Below are 20,737 nucleotides of genomic sequence, written 5' to 3' on the forward strand. Positions count from 1 at the left end.
ATTCTGTTTTTCTTACGGGACATGTGCTCCATTTCAGTCCCTCGAACCAGCATCGTGTTTAGGCATCCAAGCCTCCTACCTGGGACTGCCCGCACACCTGGCCTCTGGGGAGAGAGGGTGGAGGGAAGGGCTGGTCCTGAGCAGTTTCAGTGGAAGCCTGGCTCTTCCCCTCAGGGCCTCACTGAACATCTGGGGCTGCAGGGCCAGCAGCCTGGCCCTGTCTATCCTCCATGTCCTGCTGAATTCCCAAGCTGTGCCTATCAATGTGAGCTGAATGAAGTGGCCCTTCAGGGCAAGCTCAGGTCACTGCTACTTCAGCCTGGCCCTGCCTGGAGGTAGGTGCGGGTGCTCAGGCCCGAGGTATTGCTCCTCTGGGCTCATTTTTGGGGCTCCTGCTCACCAGTGTCTAAGGTATGCCTTAAGCTGGAGCTGTGGCCACCCTTTCAGCAGTGCTGCCCCAGTCCTGTGCGCCTACCTCCTGTCCCAGTGAGCATCTGCCACCATGCAGAGTCCTGTGGAGACTGCCCTGCCTGAGCCCAGAAATGTGAAACTGTCACCTGCAGCCGCTGGGCAAGTGGGCCTGTCCAAGTTCAATTACAAGAGTGATTTTTATGAAGTTGAATGAAGCTTGTTTTTTAAGCTGTGTCTCATTCCTTCAGGGCTCCTGACTGCCCCACTAGTGGGCACCAAACTTTACCACTGCCGCTCTTGTCCCCCCTGAACAATTAGGGGGGGGGGCCGCTCTCAAATCTGGGCATCCCAGGAGATACCATAGCAACCTACTCCTATCTGCTTCGTGCATCTGTTGACCACACACCCCAGCTCTAGATGGCACCCCACCAGTTGAGACATGATCCCCAAGCGCTGATTAGTGTGGGGACCCACCAGAAGCTCCATGGTTCAAAGCCCTGGACTGTGAGGGCTCCCCTTAGGAGTGAACATCTCTACACACACATACAGTGGTGGTCTTCTCGTAGGAAGAGAGTAGCTTGAGACTGAGTCCTTGAACCAGTCATCTTTTATTGAGTGCTTATCTCAACCAGGATACTAAAGGGTTTCTTCTAGGGTGCAGAGTGATGGCCAGTCAGGAATGTGGTGCTTCCTCCACACTAGGCCTCTTCAGTGGTACTTCCGTAGCCGTTCGTGCTCTGGAGTTAGAAAGGGAAAACCGTTCTGTCAAAGCACAAATTGGGAGCACAGCAGGCCAAGGCTGTCCTGAGCAGATGGTGGGACCCCAACCCCCAGCAACCCAGTGACACTCACTGAGCTCCTTGTAACAGCGGCAGTAGTTGAACAGCACATAAACGGCCAGTACCATCGACACCCCAGCCACGCTGCCCTTCTTCACATCGATGTACTTGTTGTAGTAGCGGTAGTAACCTGCAAACAGGACAGCTGCTCAGTCTGCCCTGGCTCAAGGTCACACACCCCACGTTCACCAGCCAACAGAATGAAGATGCTGGTATCCCTTGAGTTACTGGGGCTCCAAACAACCAAGCCCGCCTATTTTGGGCTTTGGCCTGAGCTTAGCATCAGCTTGTCAGTCACTGTTCGCTTGCAGTCCCCTCACCCAGTTCTGCCTAAGTCCAGCCCTCAACAGGGACCACCTGGCAGGAGGGCTGTGTCAGCCTGGCCTGAGGGAGGAGAAGGGCTTCCCTGTGCCCACCTCCCAGGTGCCCCCACCAGTGGAGAAACAGAAGACTACAAACGGCCAGAGTTGAAGACGGTGAGGAATGCAGAAACAGGTCACGGTCAGCTGCAAGTAGGCAGCCAGGGCAACTAAGTCTGCGGGGAGAAGGCAGGGAGCTCTGACCACAGGGTGGCTAGAATGAGAGAAAGCAAAGATAGAAGCCACCCCCCCCCCAAAGGAAGCTGGAGGCCACACAGGCACGCCATGCCATAGGCCTTCACACCTGGAAAGCCAGCACAAGTCACAGGACGGAGCCCATGAGGCTGGTGACCTCATGTGCACAGCACAGGCCGTTTCCAGTGCTCATCTCAAGTTCTCCCTGTCAGGGAGGTGATCATCCTCACAGGCTGATGTCTACTGTGCTCCAGACTCATTAGGTCTTTTAAAATTTTATTTATTATGATGGTGCCCAGGATTGAGGCTGTGGCCTCCACCGAGGGACCTTGGGTATGCAAGATGGGACTCTTAAGAGGCTGAGCTGGCCCCTTGGCCCTCAAATAAGTTTTATGATGTCTACATGGTTCCATAAAATATAAGCAGTGGTAATGATCCAAGCTACACATATCTTTTTGTAAATAATACTTTGTTTTCCTTGTATTTGCTGGGACAGAGAGAAACTGAAGGACAGCACTAGCCTACAGTACTGCTTCGCTGATGAGTGAAGCTTCCTCCCTGTGGGTGAGGACCACGGGCTTGAACTTGGGTCCTTCCACAAGGTGATATATGTGCTTGATCAAGTGCACCACTGCCCGGCCCCTTCACATTCTTGACTAAGGAATATCAGAACCTGCCTTTAGTAGAACCAGACGGGAATCCCAGAACTGATATCTTCCCCTGCTTCTTGTTTGCAATGGAACCTCTACTGGTAAAAATATATTCAGGGAAGAGCCCCACAGATGCAGAGAGGTTTTTTTGTTTCCTTTTGTTGTCCTTTTTTTATTGTTGTTATTGATGTCATCATTGTTAGGACAGAGAGAAATGGAGAGAGGAAGGGAAGACAGGGAGAGGAAAGAGAGACACCTGCAGAGCTGCTTCACCACCTGTAAAGCGACTCCCCTACAGGTGGGGAGCCGGGGGCTTGAACTGGGATCCTTACGCTGGTTCTTGCGCTTTGTGCTACGTGTGCTTAACCCGCTGCAATACCACCCAACTCCCAGAGAGGTGTTTCTGTTTATGCATGCTTGTAATACTCACCTCTTTGAAATGCCCCGGCAATTCCTTTCGGGGTGAAATCACGCATCAATATCCAGCTTGGCAGCTCCCCTAGTTTCACATCTAAGAGCCTCTTCTCCTTCAGTGGTGCTGAATGGAAAAGCAAGGGCAAGGGCGGAGGGTAGATGGCATAATAATTATGCAAACACTGTTGCCTGAAGCTACAAGGTCCCAGAGTCAATCCCCTGCACCTCAGTAAAACAGCTGAGCAGTGCTCTGGTTAAAAAAAAAAAAAAAAACACCAGTTCACGCCCCCAGATCCCCACCTGCAGGGGAGTCGCTTCAGAAGCGACTTTCCCTCCCCATGTCTTCCCCTCCTCTCTCCATTTCTCTCTGTCCTATCCAACAACAACGATATCAATCATAACTACAATAAAACAACAAGGGCAACAAAAGGGAATAAATATTAAAAAAATAAGAAGTGGGGGTTGAGTGGTAGCGTAGCGGGTTAAGTGTAGGTGGCTCAAAGCATGAGGACCAGCATAAGGATCATGGTTCAAGCCCCCGGCTCCCACATGCAGGGGCGTCTCTTCACAGGTGGTGAAGCAGGTCTGCAGATGTCTGTCTTTCTCTCCCCGTCTTCCCCTCCTCTCTCCATTTCTCTCTGTCTGATCCAACAATGAATGACATCAACGACAATAATAATAACCACAACAAAGGTACAACAAGGACAACAAAAGGGAAAATGGCCTCCAGGAGCAGTGGATTCATGGTGCAGGCACTGAGCCCCAGCAATAACCCTGGAGGCAAAAAAAAAAAAAAAAAAAAGAGCAAGAAAATGCAGCTGAAGCATGAGGCTCCAAATACAGCCCCCAGCACTGTGTGTGTTGAGTGATGCTCTAGTGTTCTTTTTTTCTCTCTCTCCCCTTCAGTAATGTTATTGCACAGGGGCTGCACATGAGGAAGGTTATGGGTGAATTATTCCAAATCTATTTTAAGCTAGAGTCCAGAAAAAGGCAAAAGTGAAGTAACATTCTATTAAGAGATTACTGTAAACAAATACGGACCTGCCCCAGCCCATTTCCCCTCTGTGACAAGCAGGTGCTGCCTTAATTTTATTTGGGATGGGGGAGGGGTGCTGTCAATCTGACTGGCCAGCCTGAACAGCTTCAAAACAGGCCTTGAAGGAAGAGACCCTGCATGTCAAGAGGCCACAAGTGACAGGTGGAGAATGACAATCATTCAGTGAAAACCTTCCACTAACACAAGTAGCGTCATTTTTGTCCCATCTAATGAAGGTCTTTCTGTAATAGGCTGCACACAGTGACATCATGGGTAAGCATTAAAGCAGTCACTTTTTAAAAAAATATATGATTCTATTCCATTCTAGTATATATATATTTTTTAATATTTATTCCCTTTTGTTGCCTTTGATGTTTTGTTGTTGTAGTTGCTGTTGTTACTGATGTTGTCATTGTTGGATAGGACAGAGAGAAATGGAGAGAGGAGGGGAAGACAGAGATGGGAGAAAGATAAACACTTGCAGACCTGCTTCACCACTTTTGAGCCTCCTACCGGGATCCTTATACCAGTCCTTGTGCTTTGCACGTGTGCTTAACCTGCTACGCTACCACCCAACTCTCAGCAGTCACTGTTTCAAGCACATCTCCCCTCTGAGTTCAGCTGACAAGTACAGAGCACCTGCCGTGGGTCGGGCAGCATGCTAAGCTCTCGTGCACAGACCGCCCAGCTCTCAAAAGCTCATGTTCTTTTTTTTTTTTTTTTTTCCTCCAGGGTTATTGCTGGGCTCGGTGCTTGCACCATGAATCCACCGCTCCTGGAGGCCATTTTTCCCCCTTTTTGTTGCTCTAGTTGTTGCAGCCTCATTGCGGTTATTATTGCCATTGTTGACGTTGCTTTGTTGTTGGATAGGACAGAGAGAAATGGAGAGCAGGGGAAGACAGAGAGAGGGGGAGAGAAAGATAGACACCTGCAGATCTGCTTCACCACCCGTGAAGCGACTCCCCTGCAGGTGGGGAGCCGGGGGCTCGAACCGGGATCCTTACGCCGGTCCCTGCGCTTTGTGCCACGTGCGCTTAACCCACTGCGCCACCGCCCGACCCCCCAAAAGCTCATGTTCTAACTACACCTCAGCCAACCCTCTTTCACTTGTGCAGTGGTCCTGGGCCTTTTAAATGCCATCATCTCTGATGAGACACTAGACTTTCAAACTCAAGGTCCCAAGACTGGTCCCTTGCATGTGCCAGAGAGCTGCTATAGCCACACACACACATCCCATAAATCTTTTCTTTTAATATTTAGTTATTCCCTTCTATTGCCCTTGTTTTATTGTTGTAGTTATTATTGTTGTTGTTACTGATGTCATCGTTGTTGGATAGGACAGAGAGAAATGGAGAGAGGAGGGGAAGACAGAGATGGGGAGAGAAAGATAAGACACCTGCAGACCTGCTTCACGGCCTGTGACACGACTCCCCTGCAGGTGGGGTGCCGGTGGCTCAAACCGGGATCCTTACACCTGTCCTTGCGTGTCGCATCATGCAGTTAACCCACTGCGCTACTGCCCGACTCCCATTCCTAGGACTTTTATGTACCTGTGCTACAATGACTTGTGTTTCCTTAGTCAACTGAACATTTAAATGCACAGAAAAAAAAAAAATCGGCCTTGGGGATCGGGCGGTAGTGCAGCGGGTTAAGCGCACCTAGCACAAAGTGCAAGGACCAGCGTAAGGATCTAGGTTCAAGCCCCCGGCTCCCCACCTGCAGGGGAGTCGCTTCACAGGTGGTGAAGCAGGTCTGCAGGTGTCTATCTTTCTCTCCCCATCTCTGTCTTCCCCTCCTCTCTCCATTTCTCTCTGTCCTACCCAACAATAACAACATCAATAACAATGATAATAATAACCACAACAATGGTAAAACAACCAGGGTAACAAAGAGGGAAAAAATTGCCTCCAGGAGCAGTGGATTTGTGGCACCGAGGCCCAGTAATAACCCTGGAGGCAAAAAAAAAATGGCCTTAAGAACCAAATACAATAAATACCATCACTAGCTGCAAGATACCACCAGACTCAAAGGCACATCTACTCTATACTGATTTTAAAGACCAGAGTATGATATATTTAAGATTCACATGACAAAGAAAGGAGACCAAGAGAGAGAAGCAGAGCGTCACTCTGGCATATGTGATACCAGGGGCTGAACTCAGGGACCTGTGCTTGAGAGCAAACGCTGTTTCCACTGCACCACCTTTTTTTTTTTAAAAAAAAAATTCCCTTCTGTTGCCCTTGTTTTATTGTTGTAGTTATTGTTGTTATTGATGTCATCGTTGTTGGATAGGATAGAGAGGAGAGGAAGTGGGAGAGAAAGACAGACACCTGCAGACCTGCTTCACCACTTGTGAAGCGACCCCCCTACCCCACCCCACCCCACCCCACCCCTACCGCAGGAGGGGAAGCGGGGGCTCAAACCGGGATCTTTCTGGGATCCTTCCGCTGGTCCTCGTGCTTTGCGCCTTTGCACTTAACCCACTGCGCTACTGCCCGACTCCCTGCACCACCATAAGCCAGAGCTTTCTGGTAATTAAAAAAAAAAAAGGACTGTCACTCAAGTCTGGTTCATGGCGGCACTGGGACTGAACCTGGGATCTCTGGGGCCTCAGGCATGCAAAGCCTTTGCTCTAACATTCTGCACTCTCCCTGGCCTCTAGCTACACTCTTCCAATCATTTCTTTCAGTGGAAGAAGACAAAGATCTCAGCACTTGTCATAATGGAACTCTGCAGCCGCTGGCTCACAAGGAAAACACAGTAGGGGTGGTGTGAGCAGAGCCCACTGTGCGGTCCACTTGACTTCCGGGGTTAGTGCCACCTGGCAGCTGCGCAGACTGCGGGGGCCAGGTAGTGAGTGGCACACCTGGTTTGTGTGTATACATTACAGTGCCTAGGGACCCGGGTTCAAGCCCCTGGTTCCCACCTGCAGGGGGGAAGCTTCACGAGAGGTGAAGTGCTACCAGTGTCTATCTCTACCCAAAATAAATAAACATACTTAAAAAAAAAAAAATGACCAGCGCCACTGTGCTCAGGGTTCAGCAAGAGTTCGGCTGTAGGGCAACAAAAGAGAATAAATTTAAAAAAATAAATATAAAAAAACAAAGAGTTGGGCTGGGTGTGCCAGCATAATAAACACCGCTTCCTGTATTATTAAATCTGTAGTGGGTCCCGTCTCTCTGCTTAAGAATCCACAGTGGGGCGGGAAAGTGTGTGTGTGTGTGTGTGTGTGTGTGTGCGCGTATATATATTTTTTAAATAAAGGGAGCCCGGAGAAGGCTCCGAGGTAGAGCACAAAGAGGACCCGGGTTATAATACGGGCCCCCAGCACCATGCAAGGATGAAGCTTCATGGTGGTCAGCACTGCGGTGGCGGGCGCAGTCTGCAAAGCCTTGGCGTCCCAAAAGGAAAAAGGTCACCAGAACTGTCGCGGCCAGGGAGGCCGCCCCGCACCCCGGCGGCTACCCGCTGCAGCTCCCACGCCTGCAATCCGGTGGGCGCAGATCACACACGCCTGGCACCGGAAAGCCGGCCGGTCCTACGGCCACCGTGTGACCTTGACGAGGTCGCCCGGCCTGGCCGAGCCTCCTGACGGGGACAGACATGCACCCGCCCGTGGGGTGTCAGACACCGTCCTGGGGCTCGGGGGGAGGGCAGAGGTGCAGGGCGCCCGACGGCGGCGGCAACTGGGGGAGGCCCGCTGCCCCTCCGGTACGGCCGCAGCCACGGCTCTGAGCGGAGGACGGACGACTCCGCGACCCCGTCACCGCCCAGTACAGCTCTGGGCCCCGAGATCAAGGTTCTGGGGCTGACGTGGTAGCCCTGCCAGGGTCGGGGACACTCACCGACTGACGCCATCTTGGAGTCCTGGGTGTCCGCTGCGTCGGGCCGCGCGAGGACTTCTGGATAGGAAGCCGGTGACCCCACCCCACTGGGCCTGAGAGCAGAGACTCATGGGAAGAAGGTCAAAACTGACTGGGCATGTCTGTGATTGAACCATGGATGCAGGAAATGGGCTTGACGCCATTTTGACGTCGGGCCGCGCGAGGACTACTAAGTCGGGAGCCCATGAACCGCTGCACCCGGGAGCAGAGGCTCATGGGAAGAAGGTCGAGACTAGATGGGTGGGGCTGTGAATGCACCCTGGAGTGAATGGCTTAAGCCCTTAAGACCCTGGGCTCCTACTTAAGGAGCTGGCTGGGATGGGCTCACCTAGTACTTCTGCTCTAGGAAAAAGAGGGACCCAATGGACGGGTTCAAACTATGGGAAGCGGGGAGAAGAGATGACAGGAGCCTATTTGGACTTTTCTTCCATTCTTTGCTGTGTGGGAGCTGAGTGTCGACTCCTACAGAATTTCCTGCACCAAAAAATGCTGATGTCCAGGTTTAGGCATCCATTATATATATATATATATATAATCTTTATCTATTTATTTATTCCCTTTTGTTGCCCTTGTTGTAGTTATTATTGTTGTTATTGATGTCGTTGTTAGATAGGACAGAGAGAAATGGAGAGATGAGGGGAAGACTGGGAGAGAAAGATAGACACCGGCAGACCTGCTTCACCGCCTGTGAAGTGACTCCCCTGCAGGTGGGGAGCAGGGGGCTCGAACCAGGATCCTTACGCCGGTTCTTGCGCTTTGCGCCCCATGCGCTTAACCCACTTAACCCGTTGCGCTACCACCCAACTCCCCACTTTATATATTCTTACCGGTCTTATATATCATTTTAAGTCATTAAACATCATATTTAGTAGAACAGAGAGAAATTGAGAGGGGAAGGAGAGAGAGAGAAGGGACTGGGTGAATGCGCAACTGGTTATTATTATGCATAAGGACCCAGGCTCAAGCCCCTGGTCCCCATCTACAGGAAGGAAGCTTCGTGAGCAATGAAGCAGGGTTGCAGGTGTGTCTCTGCCTCTCTCCCTCTCCCCTATCGATTTCTGTCTCTATCCAATAAGTAACAGATAAATGTAAAAGTAAATAAATAGGGCGAAGGGTAGATAGCATAATGGTTATGCAAACAGACCCTCATTCCTGAGGCTCCAAAGTCCCAGGTTCAAAGTCCCCCGCACCACCATAAGCCAGAGCTGAACAGTGAGTGCTCTGGTAAAAAAAGAAAAAAAAAAAAAAAAGTAAATAAATAAATGTAAAAGGGCTGGGGAGACAGCATAATGGTTATGCCTGAAGCTCTGAGGTCCTAGGTTCAATCCCCAAGCCCACCATAAGCCCGAGGTGAGCCATGCTGTGGTCTTCTCTGTGTCTTTGTATCACTCTCAATAAAATAAAAAATATTTTTATAAATAAATAAATGTAAAAGAAGAATAATGGAGTCAGGCGCTGCTGCGGGTTAAGCGCACGTGGTGCAAAGCGCAAGGACCGGCATAAAGATCCCGGTTCAAGCCCCTGGCTCCCCATCTGCAGGGGCTTTCACAGGTGGTGAAGCAGGTTTGCAGGTGTCTACCTTTCTCTCCCCCTCTTTGTCTTCCCCTCCTTTCCATTTCTCTTTGTCCTATCCAACAACGACAAAATCAATAACAACAATAAATAATAATATTATTAATATTATACAATGTACAATACAATAATAACTACAACAATAAAAAAACAAGGGCAACAAAAGGGAAAATAAATAAATATTTTTAAAATTTTTTTAAAACCTGGAGGCAAAAAAAAAGGAAGAAGAAGAAAAGAAGCAAAGAGATAGGCTGGGTGGTGATGCACTTGAGAGCACATGTTACCATGCACAAGGACTCGATTTCAAGTCCCTGGCCCCCACCTGCAGGGGAAAAGCTTTGCTAGTGTTGTTGTGAGCTCTTAACCAGGTACACTACCACCTGGCCTCCCAAATATTTATTTATTGGATAGAGACAGCCAGAAATCGAGAGGGAAGGGGGTGACAGAGAAGGAGAGAGACACCTATAGCACTGCTTCACCACTTATGAGCTTTCCCCCTGCATGTAGGGACCCTGGGCTCAAACCCAGGTCCTTATGCATTGTGTGTTTGATCTTTTTCATTCTATCTGTTGTTTTATATGTTTTTTGTTTTTTTTTTTACCAGAGCACTGTAAAGCACTCTGGCTTATGGTGGTGTGGGGGATTGAACCTGGGACTTTGGAGCCTCAGGCATGAGAATCTGTTTGCATAACCATTATGCTATCTACCCTCCACCCGGTCCTTGTATATTGTAACATGAGCACTCAACCAGGTGGCCACCACCCAGCCCCTCCTCTCCCTGTCTTCCCCTTCCCTCTTGATTTCTGTCTCTATACAATAAAGATAATTTTTAAAAATTTTAAAAATTAATCAGAGGGGGGAGTCAGGCTGTAGCGCAACGGGTTAAGCGCAGGTGGTGCTAAGCACAAGGACCCTCATAAGGATCCTGGTTCAAGCCCTGGCTCCCCACCTGCAGGGGTGTCGCTTCACAAGCGGTGAAACAAGTCTGCAGGTGTCTGTCTATCTTTCTCTCCCTCTCTCTGTCTTCCCCCTCCCCTCTCCATTTCTCTCTGTCCTATCCAACAACAATGACAACAATAATAACTACAACAATAAAACAAGGGCAACAAAAGGGAATAAATAAAATAAAATATATAAAAAAAATTAATCAGAGGGAAGGGGTAGATAGCATAGTGGTTATGCAAACAGACTGTCATGCCTGAGGCATTGAAGTCCCAGGTTCAATCCCCCGCACCATGATAAACCAGAGCTGATCAGTATTCTGGTAAAAAAATTAATTAATTAATTAATTTAATTAAGCAGAGTATTTGTTAATACTGGATGCCTTTTGAGCGGGGTTATTGTTTTTTCGTTTTATCTCAAGCACTAAGGATGCTCTGGTGGCTCCCTTACCTGCAGGGTTTCACATGGAGATACCCACACACCTGACCTTATCTATTCCTTTTCAACGTGGATTCCATGGTTCGGCATCTCCCTCTGGTGGCCCAAGAAAGATATGCACAAGTGGCAGGTGTGGTAACAAAGCTGGAGGTACTGAGTCAAAGCTGAGCCCTGCCTGGACAAAGCTGGGGAAACAAGTGGAGGGGAAGACCGAGGGTGCCTGTGAAACATCATAGGGGGCTAGAATGAGGGCAACTTCCCTGGCTAAGATTGGGTTCCTGGGAGGGAGACATCATCGATAGGACAGGAGCTGGAGACCTCCCAACCCCTGGCACCCTAAGGCCTGTCAAGAATCTGCCTGGCACCTGGGCTTCTAACTGTGCCCTTCCAACCTGGTCAGCCAGAGTTGGGGGCTCCAGGGGCAGCACAATGGAATCCTCTGGTACCCACCCCATTCATGGCTCCATCCTTTGGGGGCCCTATGGACCTACCCCTTTGCTGTCCCCTGAGACTGTGTCACTTAGGTCCCCCTGCCAGCTCCAAGGACAGGTGGCTGCTCTCTGTGCTGAAAGAATCAATCAGAGAGGCCCTGCACATTCCCAGCGAAATCTCAGGTGGTCACATTGTCAGGTGCAAGAGATTCAAGTCCTCCAATCCAGGGGCCCTAGAACCTTGATTTTGCTTTGAGAGGCAGAAGAAAAAATATCCTCTGCTGGACGCCCTGGGATTGCCCAGGACTGAGGCCACACCACACCTGGCTCACATCAAGGGTGTGTTGATCAGAGCCCAGTTCAGAGCAAAGTGGTGGTGAAGACCAAGACATTCAGAAGCCAAATTCCATGCCACTGGCCTCCTGCCTTCTGTTTCTAACCAGGAGTGGGAGGCAAAATAACCAGCAAGTGGCAGCACTGCGCTTTGTATGGGGGCCACAGCAGGCTACTTAAGGACACAGCTCCTTCTAGAAGGGCAGAAGCCTTCTCTGGATGCATCTCAGGCTGACGGAGGCTGGGAAAAGGCCAGAAGCCTCTGCCCTGTTATTTGTGGATCCAGTTTTCTCCAATGTCAAGCCTTTTTTTTTTTTTTTTAACTATTGGATAGAGACTGAGAGAAATTGAGAGGGGAAGGGGAGATAGACACCGGCAGCCCTTGAATCTTTACCACTCTTGAATCTTTCCCCCTGCAAGTGGGGACCAGGGACTTGAACCTGAATCCTTGCACATTGTAATGTGTGTGCTTAACCAGGTACACCACTGCCTGTCCCCCAAACAACAACAACAATCTCCTCCTCCTTCTTCTTTTTTTGCCTCCAGGGTTATTGCTGGGGCTGGGTGCCTGCACTACAAATCCACTGCTCCTGGAGGCCATTTTTTTCCCTTTTTGTTGCCCTTGTTGTTTCTCGGTTTTATTGTTACTATTATAGTTGTTGTTGTTGGATAGGACAAAGAGAAACTGAGAGGGGAGAGGAAGACAGAGAGGGGGAGAGAAAGACAGACACCTGCAAACCTGCTTCACCACCTGTGAAGCGACTCCCCTGCAGGTGGGGAGCCGGGGCTCGAACTGGGATCCTTACTCTGGTCCTTGCGCTTTGCGCCACATGCGCTTAAACCGCTGTGCTACCGCCCAGCCCCCCTTCTTTTTTTTTAAACTTTATTTATTTATTTATTTTTTTTGACTGATTTTTTTTTTTTCTCTCTCATTTTTTTTTTAATTTTTTATTAAAGAAAGGATTAATTAACAAAACCATAGGGTAGGAGGGGTACAACTCCACACAATTCCCACCGCCCAATCTCCATATCCCACCCCCTCCCCCGATAGCTTTCCCATTCTCTATCCCTCTGGGAGCATGGACCCAGGGTCATTGAGGGTTGCAGAAGGTAGAAGGTCTGGCTTCTGTAATTGCTTCCTCGCTGAACATGGGTGTTGACTGGTCGGTCCATACTCCCAGTCTGCCTCTCTCTTTCCCTAGTAGGATGGGTCTCTGGGGAAGCTGAGCTCCAGGACACATTGGTGGTGTCTTCAATCCAGGGAAGTCTGGCCGGCATCCTGATGACACCTGGAACCTGGTGACTGAAAAGAGAGTTAACATACAAAGCCAAACAAATTGTTGAGCAATCCTGGTCCCAAAGCTTGGAAAAGTGGAGAGGAAGTATTAGGGAGGTACTCACTGCAAACTCTAGTGTACTTCTGCTTTCTTACTTTGGTGCCATACTCCAAACCCGGTCAATTTCTGCTTTGCGTTTCTACTTCTTTTTTTTTTTTTTACATGCATAACATTCCCCAGATTCCCATTCAACAATACAACCCCCACTATTTCATTCATCATTTTTCATGGACCTGTATTCTCCCCACCCACCCACCCACCCACCCCAGAGTCTTTTACTTTGGTGTAATACTCCAATTCCATTTCAGGTTCGACTTGTGTTTTCTTTTCTAATCTTGTTTTTCAACTTCGGCCTGAGAGTGAGAACATCCCATATTCATCCTTCTGTTTCTGACTTATTTCACTCAACATGATTTTTTCAAGGTCCATCCAAGATTGGCTGAAAACGGTGAAGTCACCATTTTTTACAGCTGAGTAGTATTCCATTGTATATATATACCACAACTTGCTCAGCCACTCATCTGTTGTTGGACACCTGGGTTGCTTCCAGGTTTTGACTATTACAAATTGTGCTGCCAAGAACATATGTGTACACAGATTTTTTTTGGATAGATATGTTGTGTTCCTTAGGATATATCCCCAGGAGAGGAATTGCAGGATCATAGGGTAGTCTATCATGTCAGATATGAGAATAGCTGTTCCTGCCCTTTTTTGTGGGCCATTGGCTTGAATGATAGTTTTCCATCCTTTCACTTTAAGTCTGTGTTTGTCTTGTTGCGTTAGGTGAGTTTCCTGTAGACAACATATTGTTGGGTTGTGTTTTCTGATCCATCTTCCTACTCTGTGTCTTTTAATAGGTGAATTCAGGCCATTGACATTTATTGATATCAAAGATTGAAGATATTTTAACACCATTCTTGTAGAGTTTTAGAGTGTTTTGATATGTGTTCTATTTGTGGTGGTCTGGTTGTTTATAGGAAACCTTTCAGAACTTCTTTCAAGGCAGGCTTGGTGATGGTTGCTTCCTTCAACTGTTGCTTGTCTGAGAAGGTTTTGATGCTTCCATCTAGTCTGAATGACAGTCTAGCAGGATATAGTATTCTTGGCTGAAAGCCTTTCTCATTGAGCACTCGATAGATATCTTGCCATTCTCTTCTGGCCTGTAGTGTTTGTATGGAGAAGTCTGCTGCTAATCTTATGGGTTTTCCTTTGTAGGTGACTCTTTGTTTTTCTCTTGCAGCCTTGAGGATCCTTTCTTTATCCTTATTCCTTTCCAATCTAAGTATGACATGTCTTGGTGTCTTTAGGTCTGGGTTAATTCTGTTTGGGACCCTCTGGGCTTCTTGAATCTTTATGTCTTTGATGTTGTCTAGACTAGAGAAATTTTCAGCTATTATGGCCTGGAGAACGCTTTCTTCCTCCCCTTCTCTTTCTTCCTCTGGTAAGCCAATAATGCGTATATTGTTTCTTTTGAAGTCATCCCATAGGACTCTGTTGTTGTTTTCAGCATCTCTTAATCTCTTTTTGAGATCTCTTACTTCTTCTTTAGTTGTCTCTAATTCATCCTCAATCTTGCTAATTCTGTCTTCAGCCTCATTGATTCTATTCTCTCTGCCCTCTACTGCTTTCTGGAGTTCATCTATTTTGTTGCCCTGCTCTGATACTGTTTTAGCTTGTTCAGCTAGTTGCCTTCTTAGCTCAGCAATTTCAGCTTTCAGCTCTCTAATAACCATGAGATTATTAGAATTTTCTTCCATATTCTCATTTGTTGTTCCTGCATTTCTGATTACAATTTTTTCAAATTCTTTACTCACTCCTGTTATTATTTCCTTAGCTAATGTTTGGATGTTGAACTCGTTGTTTTGTGCTTCGCCCTCTGGAGGACTTTTAGCTGGACTCTTGTCCTGGTTCGAGTCTCCATTATTTTTTCTTGTTGTTTTAACCATTTTATATAAGTTAACAGTTTTTTCAATCCCTGAGTTGGAGTTCAGTGGTGTAAAAGCCTTTTTTTTTTTTCCCCTGTAGGCTATGGTAGCCTGAGGGCTTTTAAACTATCAATAGGCTTCTTGGCTTAATCAATGACTCCTGACCAAGAGATAAAGCAGGGTGTGGCAGAGATAATCCAGTGGTTATGCAAAGAGACTTTCACAGCCCTTCAGCTATGCCACCGAGGTATAGGTCTTCTCCTGAGTTTCCCGGTTAGATCTCTGTGCCCTGGTGTCCCTCCCTGTTGCTGCTCCAGATTCTGAGGGTAGTAGCAATGGAGACTCAGAGTTGTACTTGGTGAGTCTCTGGGGAGTCCTTTCCTCCCTTCAGCTGTCCCCTTGTTGGTGGAGCAGACTGGAGGTGGTGTCTCCACTGACAGACTGTCGAACTGTTAGCAGTCACTTAATCTCTCCTTAGGCCCCTCTCTCCTCTCTGTCACCAGCCACGCGTGTTTGTACTCACGGGTGATTTACTGGGTTTCTGTGGTCATTCTAGTCCTGTCTTGTTTCGGTCCGGGTGGTCTCCTTTGGTATTCCTAGTTGATCCGGGAGAGGAGAGCTAAACTTTATTTATTAATTAATGAGAAAGACAGGAGGAGAGAAAGAAAGAACCAGACATCACTCTGGTACATGTGCTGCTGGGGATTAGACTCAGAACCTCATGCGTGAGAGTCCAGTGCTTTATCCACTGCACCACCTCCCAGACTACCTGGATATGCTTCTTTAAGGAAACAAAACCAAACTTCATGTGTAGCCAATGAATGACATCTTTTGTGTGCCATTACCACTTGTGAAGTTTTCCCTCTTCCGGTGGGAACCAGGGGCTGGAGCCTGGAGGCTTGAATCCGGCGCCTTGGGCATGATAGTGTGTTTGTTCACCTAGGTGCACCACCTCCTGGCTCCATGTATATGTATTTAGGTAGAGACAGAGAAAAGGCACAGAGTGAAAGAGACTGCAGCATTAAGGCTTCCTTCAGTGCTGTGGGGGTGGACTTAGTCATGTTGATGCAGGACACAGAAGTAATTAAGAATAGTTGTACAAGGTCTGAAGGACATCTATAAATTCCACACTGTATCTAACTCCCCTGCTAATGTTTGCATGGCCCTCAGGCCTTGGGGCTGTTAACTTTTCACCACCTCTCCCCACCCACAGTCACATCCTCTACCCTCAACTGAAAATCATTACCCAGTTTTTAAGATCCCTCCGTGTGGGGCAAGGTGGTGGTGCACCTGGTTGAACACATATGTTACAGCACACAAGGACCCAGTTTCAAGCCCCTGCTCCCCACCTGCAGGGGGAAAACTTTGTAAGTGGTGAAGCAGGGCTGCAGGAGCTTTTCCGTCTCTCTCCTTCTCTATTGCCCCCTTCCCTCTTGATTTCTGGCTGTCTTTATCCAATAAATAAAGATAATAATAAAATAAATAAATAAATAAGTGGTCTGGGAGGTGGGGCAATGGCTAAGGCACTAGACTCTCAAGCATGAGGTCCTGAGTTCAATCCCTGGCAGCACATATATCAGATGTCTGGTTCTTTCTCTCTCTCTCTCCTATCTTTCTCATTAATAAATAAATACAATCTTTTAAAAAAACTAAGTAAATAAAAACAGAATTAAAAAAAAAGATCTCTCTGTAAAAAAAAAAAAATCTCTCTGTGCCTAGTGTTTGGAAAAATTTTATCTGTATATCCTGTCAGCGTACCTGCAGGGGGGTCACTTCACAAGCGGTGAAGCAGGTCTTCAGGTGTCTATCTTTCTTTTCTTTTTTTTTTCCCTCCTCCAGGGTTATTGCTGGGCTCGGTGCCTGCACCATGAATCCACCCCTCCTGGAGGCCATTTTTTTTCCCCCTTTTGTTGCCCTTGTGTAGCTTCGTTGTGGTTATTATTATTGCCCTTGTTGACGCAATTCGTTGTTGGATAGGACAGAGAGAAATGGAGAGAGGAGGGGAAGACAGAGAAGGGGAGAGAAAGATAGACACCTGCAGACCTGCTTCACCGCCTGTGAAGCGACTCACCCTGACTCCCCTGCAGGTGGGGAGCCGGGGGCTCGAACCGGGATCCTTATGCCGGTCCCTGCGCTTTGCGCCACATGCGCTTAACCCACTGCGCCACCGCCCGACCCCCTAGGTGTCTATCTTTCTTTTCCCCCTCTGTCTTCCCCTCCTCTCTCTGTTCTATCAAGCAATAGTGACAACAACAACAACAACAATGGCAACAACAAAGGCCAAAAAATGGGAAAAATGGCCTCCAGGAGCAGTGGATTCATGGTGCAGACACCCAGCCTCAGTGATAACCCTGGAGGCAAAAAAAATAAAAGTAGGGTGGGGGTAGACAGTATAATGGTTATGCAAACTGTCATGCTAAGGTTCTGAAATCCCAGGTTCAATCCCCTGCACCACCATAAGCCAGAGCTGAGCAGTGCTTTGGTTAATTAAAAATGAAAAAATCATGTTGAGTGAAATAAGTCAGAAACAGAAGGATGAATATGGGATGATCTCACTCTCAGGCAGAAGTTGAAAAACAAGATCAGAAAAGAAAACACAAGTAGAACCTGAAATGGAATTGGCATATTGCACCAAAGTAAAAGACTCTGGGGTGGGTGGGTGGGGAGAATACAGGTCCATGAAGGATGATAGATGACATAGTAGGGGTTGTATTGTTAAATGGGAATCTGGGGAATGTTATGCATGTACAAACTATTGTATTTACTGTTGAATGTAAAACATTAATTCCCCAATAAAGAAATAAATTAAAATTTTATTGTTGTTGTTATTCATGCCGTTGTAGTTGGATAGGACAGAGAAAAATGGAGAGAGGAGGGGAAGACAGAGAGGGGGAGAGAAAGATAGACATCTATAGACTTGTTTCACCGCCTGTGAAGCAACTCCCCTGCAGGTGGAGAGCCTGGGGCTCAAACCCGGATCCTTTTGCAGATCCTTGCACTTGGTGCCATGTGCGCTTAACCTGCTGTACTACCACCCAACTCCCTGCTAAATCATTCTTAAAGCTAAAAATAGAAGTTATTTTGAGTGGTCCCAGAAGGTGGTGCAGTGTGGTGCAGTGGATAAAGCATTGGCCTCTTTTAAGTATAAGGTTCTGAGTTCAATCCCCAGCAGCACATGTACCAGTGTGGTGTCTGGCACTTTCTCTCTCCTCCTATGTTTCTCATTAATAAATAAAATCTAAAAAAAGAAAAAAGTTATTTTGAGGTTTTGCTCACAATAAAGTATGATACTAATTAAAAAAAAAAAGTAAAAGGATGGAGATGAGGAGGAGGAAAAGGAAGAAGGAGGAAAAGGAAGAAGAGGAGGAGGAAAAATTGATCTAGTTATTAATAAAACAAAGAAAGTGAAGCAGAGCACCACTATGTGTGGAGGTGGGATCGAGCCTGAAACCCCACAGACTACAGACCCTGTACTGTAACATTGAGGCACCTCTCCAGCCACCAAACTGCCGATGGTCTGCCTAGGTATTGACCCAGGCTCGCAGCTCCTCAGGGGTGCCCCAGCAGAGGGCCTGGGCGAGCCCAGCCAGCTGGAGCACTTCCCAAACTTCTCTAACAACCTCCAAGTGCTTGGGTAAAGTCCCAAAGTCAGAGGCAAGTCTGGCGGAAGCTTCTCTCGCTTCTCGCTTTGACAAAGAACTCAGGGTCAGGAAGAGGACTGGAGGCAGCCCCTGGTGGTGTTTCTAAGTACAACACCAAGGCGAGCTCATAGGACCTCGTGGCGCAACGGTAGCGCGTCTGACTCCAGATCAGAAGGTTGCGTGTTCAAATCACGTCGGGGTCAGCTCTGATTTTTACAATTTAGCTAAAATGAAATGTACTCGGAAGAGAGTGAAGCAGTTTCCCTGATCAAATCGACTCCCTGTAAATTCTAAAGATAGGCTAGGAGGGAAGAAAACTGCAGGGGTTGAGTACCACCTAGTGGGAGTTTGTTTTCAGTTGAATACATCTTTAATCCGGATTATGCTTCAAGCAGGACAAGTACATGGTTTCAGAAAGGACACTGAATCAGGGCAGGAGACAGCCTTTCCCTGCTCTCAAAATATTTTTTCTTGCATCCCCAGATAGATGAGGATGATACAGTTTCCCTGGATTGCCCAATCCCTTGCCCTCAACCCCTCCTCAGCACACACACACTTTTTAAAATTATCTTTATTTATTTATTGGGTAGAGAGAGAAATCGAGAGCGAGGAGGTGATAAGGAGGGAGAAAGACAGAGAGACACTTGCAGCCCTACTTCACCACTTGTGAAGCTTTCCCCCTGCAGGTGGGAACCAGGGGATCAAACCTGGGTCCTTGCGCATTGTAACATGTGCGCTTAACCAGGTGTGCCACCACCTGCCCCCCCCCCCCCACACACACACTTTTTATGATTTGAGTTTCTTCAGTCAAAAGTCCCTGAACATTGTGGCTAAAAAGAAAGAAACTGGGTGGTCTGGGAGGTGGCACAATGATAAAGCTCTGGACTCTCAAGCATGAGGTCCCAAGTTTGATCCCTGGCAGCACATGTGCCAGAGTGATGTCTGGATCTTTCTCTCTCCTCCTTTCTCATAAATAAATAAATAAATAAATAAATAAATAAATAAATAAATAAATAAAGCAAGAAACTGGCAACCCAGGAGGTGGTACAGAAGATAAAAGCCTTCAACTCTTTTTTAAGTTCTTTTCATTATTAATTTTATTTTTGGGAGAAATGCAGAGACACACACAGAGAAACACCAGAGCACTACTCAGCTCTGGTTTATGGTGGTGCAGGGGATTGAACCTGGGACTTAGGAGCCTCAGGCATGAGAGTCTCTTTGTAGAACCATTATGCTTGTCTCCCCCATCCAAAGCCTTCAACTCTTAAGCACAATGTTTCAAGTTCAATCCTGAACATCTTTTTTTTTTTTTTCATTTTATTTATTTATTTATTGGATAGAAACAGAAATTGTGAGGGAAGGGGAAGATAGAGAAGGAAAGAGTCAGAGACACCAGCAACCCTGCTTCACCACTTGTGAAGCTTTCCCCCTGCGGGTGGAGATCAGGGGCTTGAACCTGAGTTCTTGAACACTATAATATGTGCACTTAACCAGGTGTGCCACCACCTGGCCCCAATCCTGAACATTTTATGTGTCTAAGTCATGCTCTAGTTCTGTCTCTTATTCCTCTTGTATCTTTCAAAATTTTTTTAAATTTGTGATTCATAGTAGGTCACAAGATTATAAGATTACATCCAAACCAGCATTCTGCATCCCCACTCTCCCACTTCACAAAGATAACCACCATAGTTCTCACAAGTTTTAGAAAGTTTAGTTGCTACTGTTTTTTTCAAGTTCATATGCATCAGTTTTCTAGATTCCACTCTCCTTATCTTTAACAAATGAATCTATTTAGAAAGTTAAAAACACTGAGAAATTGAAAATTCATTAGGTTCAAGATGTTGTCCTTGAACTCTCTGAGAGTGGAAAGTTACCTTTTACCACTTACTATTTTTTTTTTTAAGTTTCTTTATTGGGGAATTAATGTTTCACAGTTGACAGTAAATACCATAGTTTGTACATGCATAATATTTCTCCGTTTTCCAGAGGACCTAGTAGGGATTGTATTGTTATGTGGAAAACTGAGAAATATTACCACTTGCTTTTTTATATTTATTTATTTATTTATTCCCTTTTGTTGCCCTTGGTGTTTTATTATTGTAGTTATTATTGTTGTTGTTGTTGGATAGGACAGAGGGAGAGAGGAGAGGAAAACAGGGAGGGGAGAGAAAGAGAGATACCTGCAGACCTGCTTCACCACCTGTGAAGCAGCTCCCTTGCAGGTGGGGAGCCAGGGCTTGAACCTGGATCCTTCCACCAGTCCTTGCTGTGTGTACTAGAGTGAAGCTGTCTCCCCTCATGAATCTATCTCATATGACATCAATAATAAT

The 20,737-nt window shown here is 47.1% G+C and overlaps 1 protein-coding gene and 1 non-coding gene across 2 annotated transcripts; one reads left to right on the top strand and one right to left on the bottom strand.

Moving 5' to 3' along the window:
- Nucleotides 1-1,000: 1,000 nt before the first annotated feature.
- On the bottom strand, nt 1,001-7,892 carry ATP5MF (ATP synthase membrane subunit f). Its single transcript, XM_016193961.2, has 4 exons — nt 7,750-7,892; nt 2,885-2,992; nt 1,264-1,380; nt 1,001-1,148 (listed from the first exon to the last, which is right to left on the bottom strand). The coding sequence occupies exons 1-4, from the start codon at nt 7,760-7,762 to the stop codon at nt 1,120-1,122; spliced, it is 267 nt and encodes an 88-aa protein (XP_016049447.1). The 5' UTR covers nt 7,763-7,892; the 3' UTR covers nt 1,001-1,119.
- A 10,646-nt stretch (nt 7,893-18,538) lies between these two features.
- On the top strand, nt 18,539-18,610 carry TRNAW-CCA (transfer RNA tryptophan (anticodon CCA)). The gene has a single exon. It is a non-coding gene; the product is annotated as a tRNA-Trp (tRNA).
- Nucleotides 18,611-20,737: the final 2,127 nt, after the last annotated feature.

The sequence above is a fragment of the Erinaceus europaeus genome, chromosome 15 (assembly GCF_950295315.1).
Source record: "Erinaceus europaeus chromosome 15, mEriEur2.1, whole genome shotgun sequence".
Taxonomy (NCBI): Eukaryota; Metazoa; Chordata; class Mammalia; order Eulipotyphla; family Erinaceidae; genus Erinaceus; species Erinaceus europaeus.

Excerpts from the sequence above, each read along its gene's own strand:
- ATP5MF (XM_016193961.2), bottom strand. Across the intron at positions 1,381-2,884 it reads TGCCGGGGCATTTCAAAGAG|GTTACTACCGCTACTACAAC; the intron begins GTGAGTATTACA and ends TCCTGTTTGCAG. Across the intron at positions 1,149-1,263 it reads CCGCTGTTACAAGGAGCTCA|AGCACGAACGGCTACGGAAG; the intron begins GTGAGTGTCACT and ends TTCTAACTCCAG.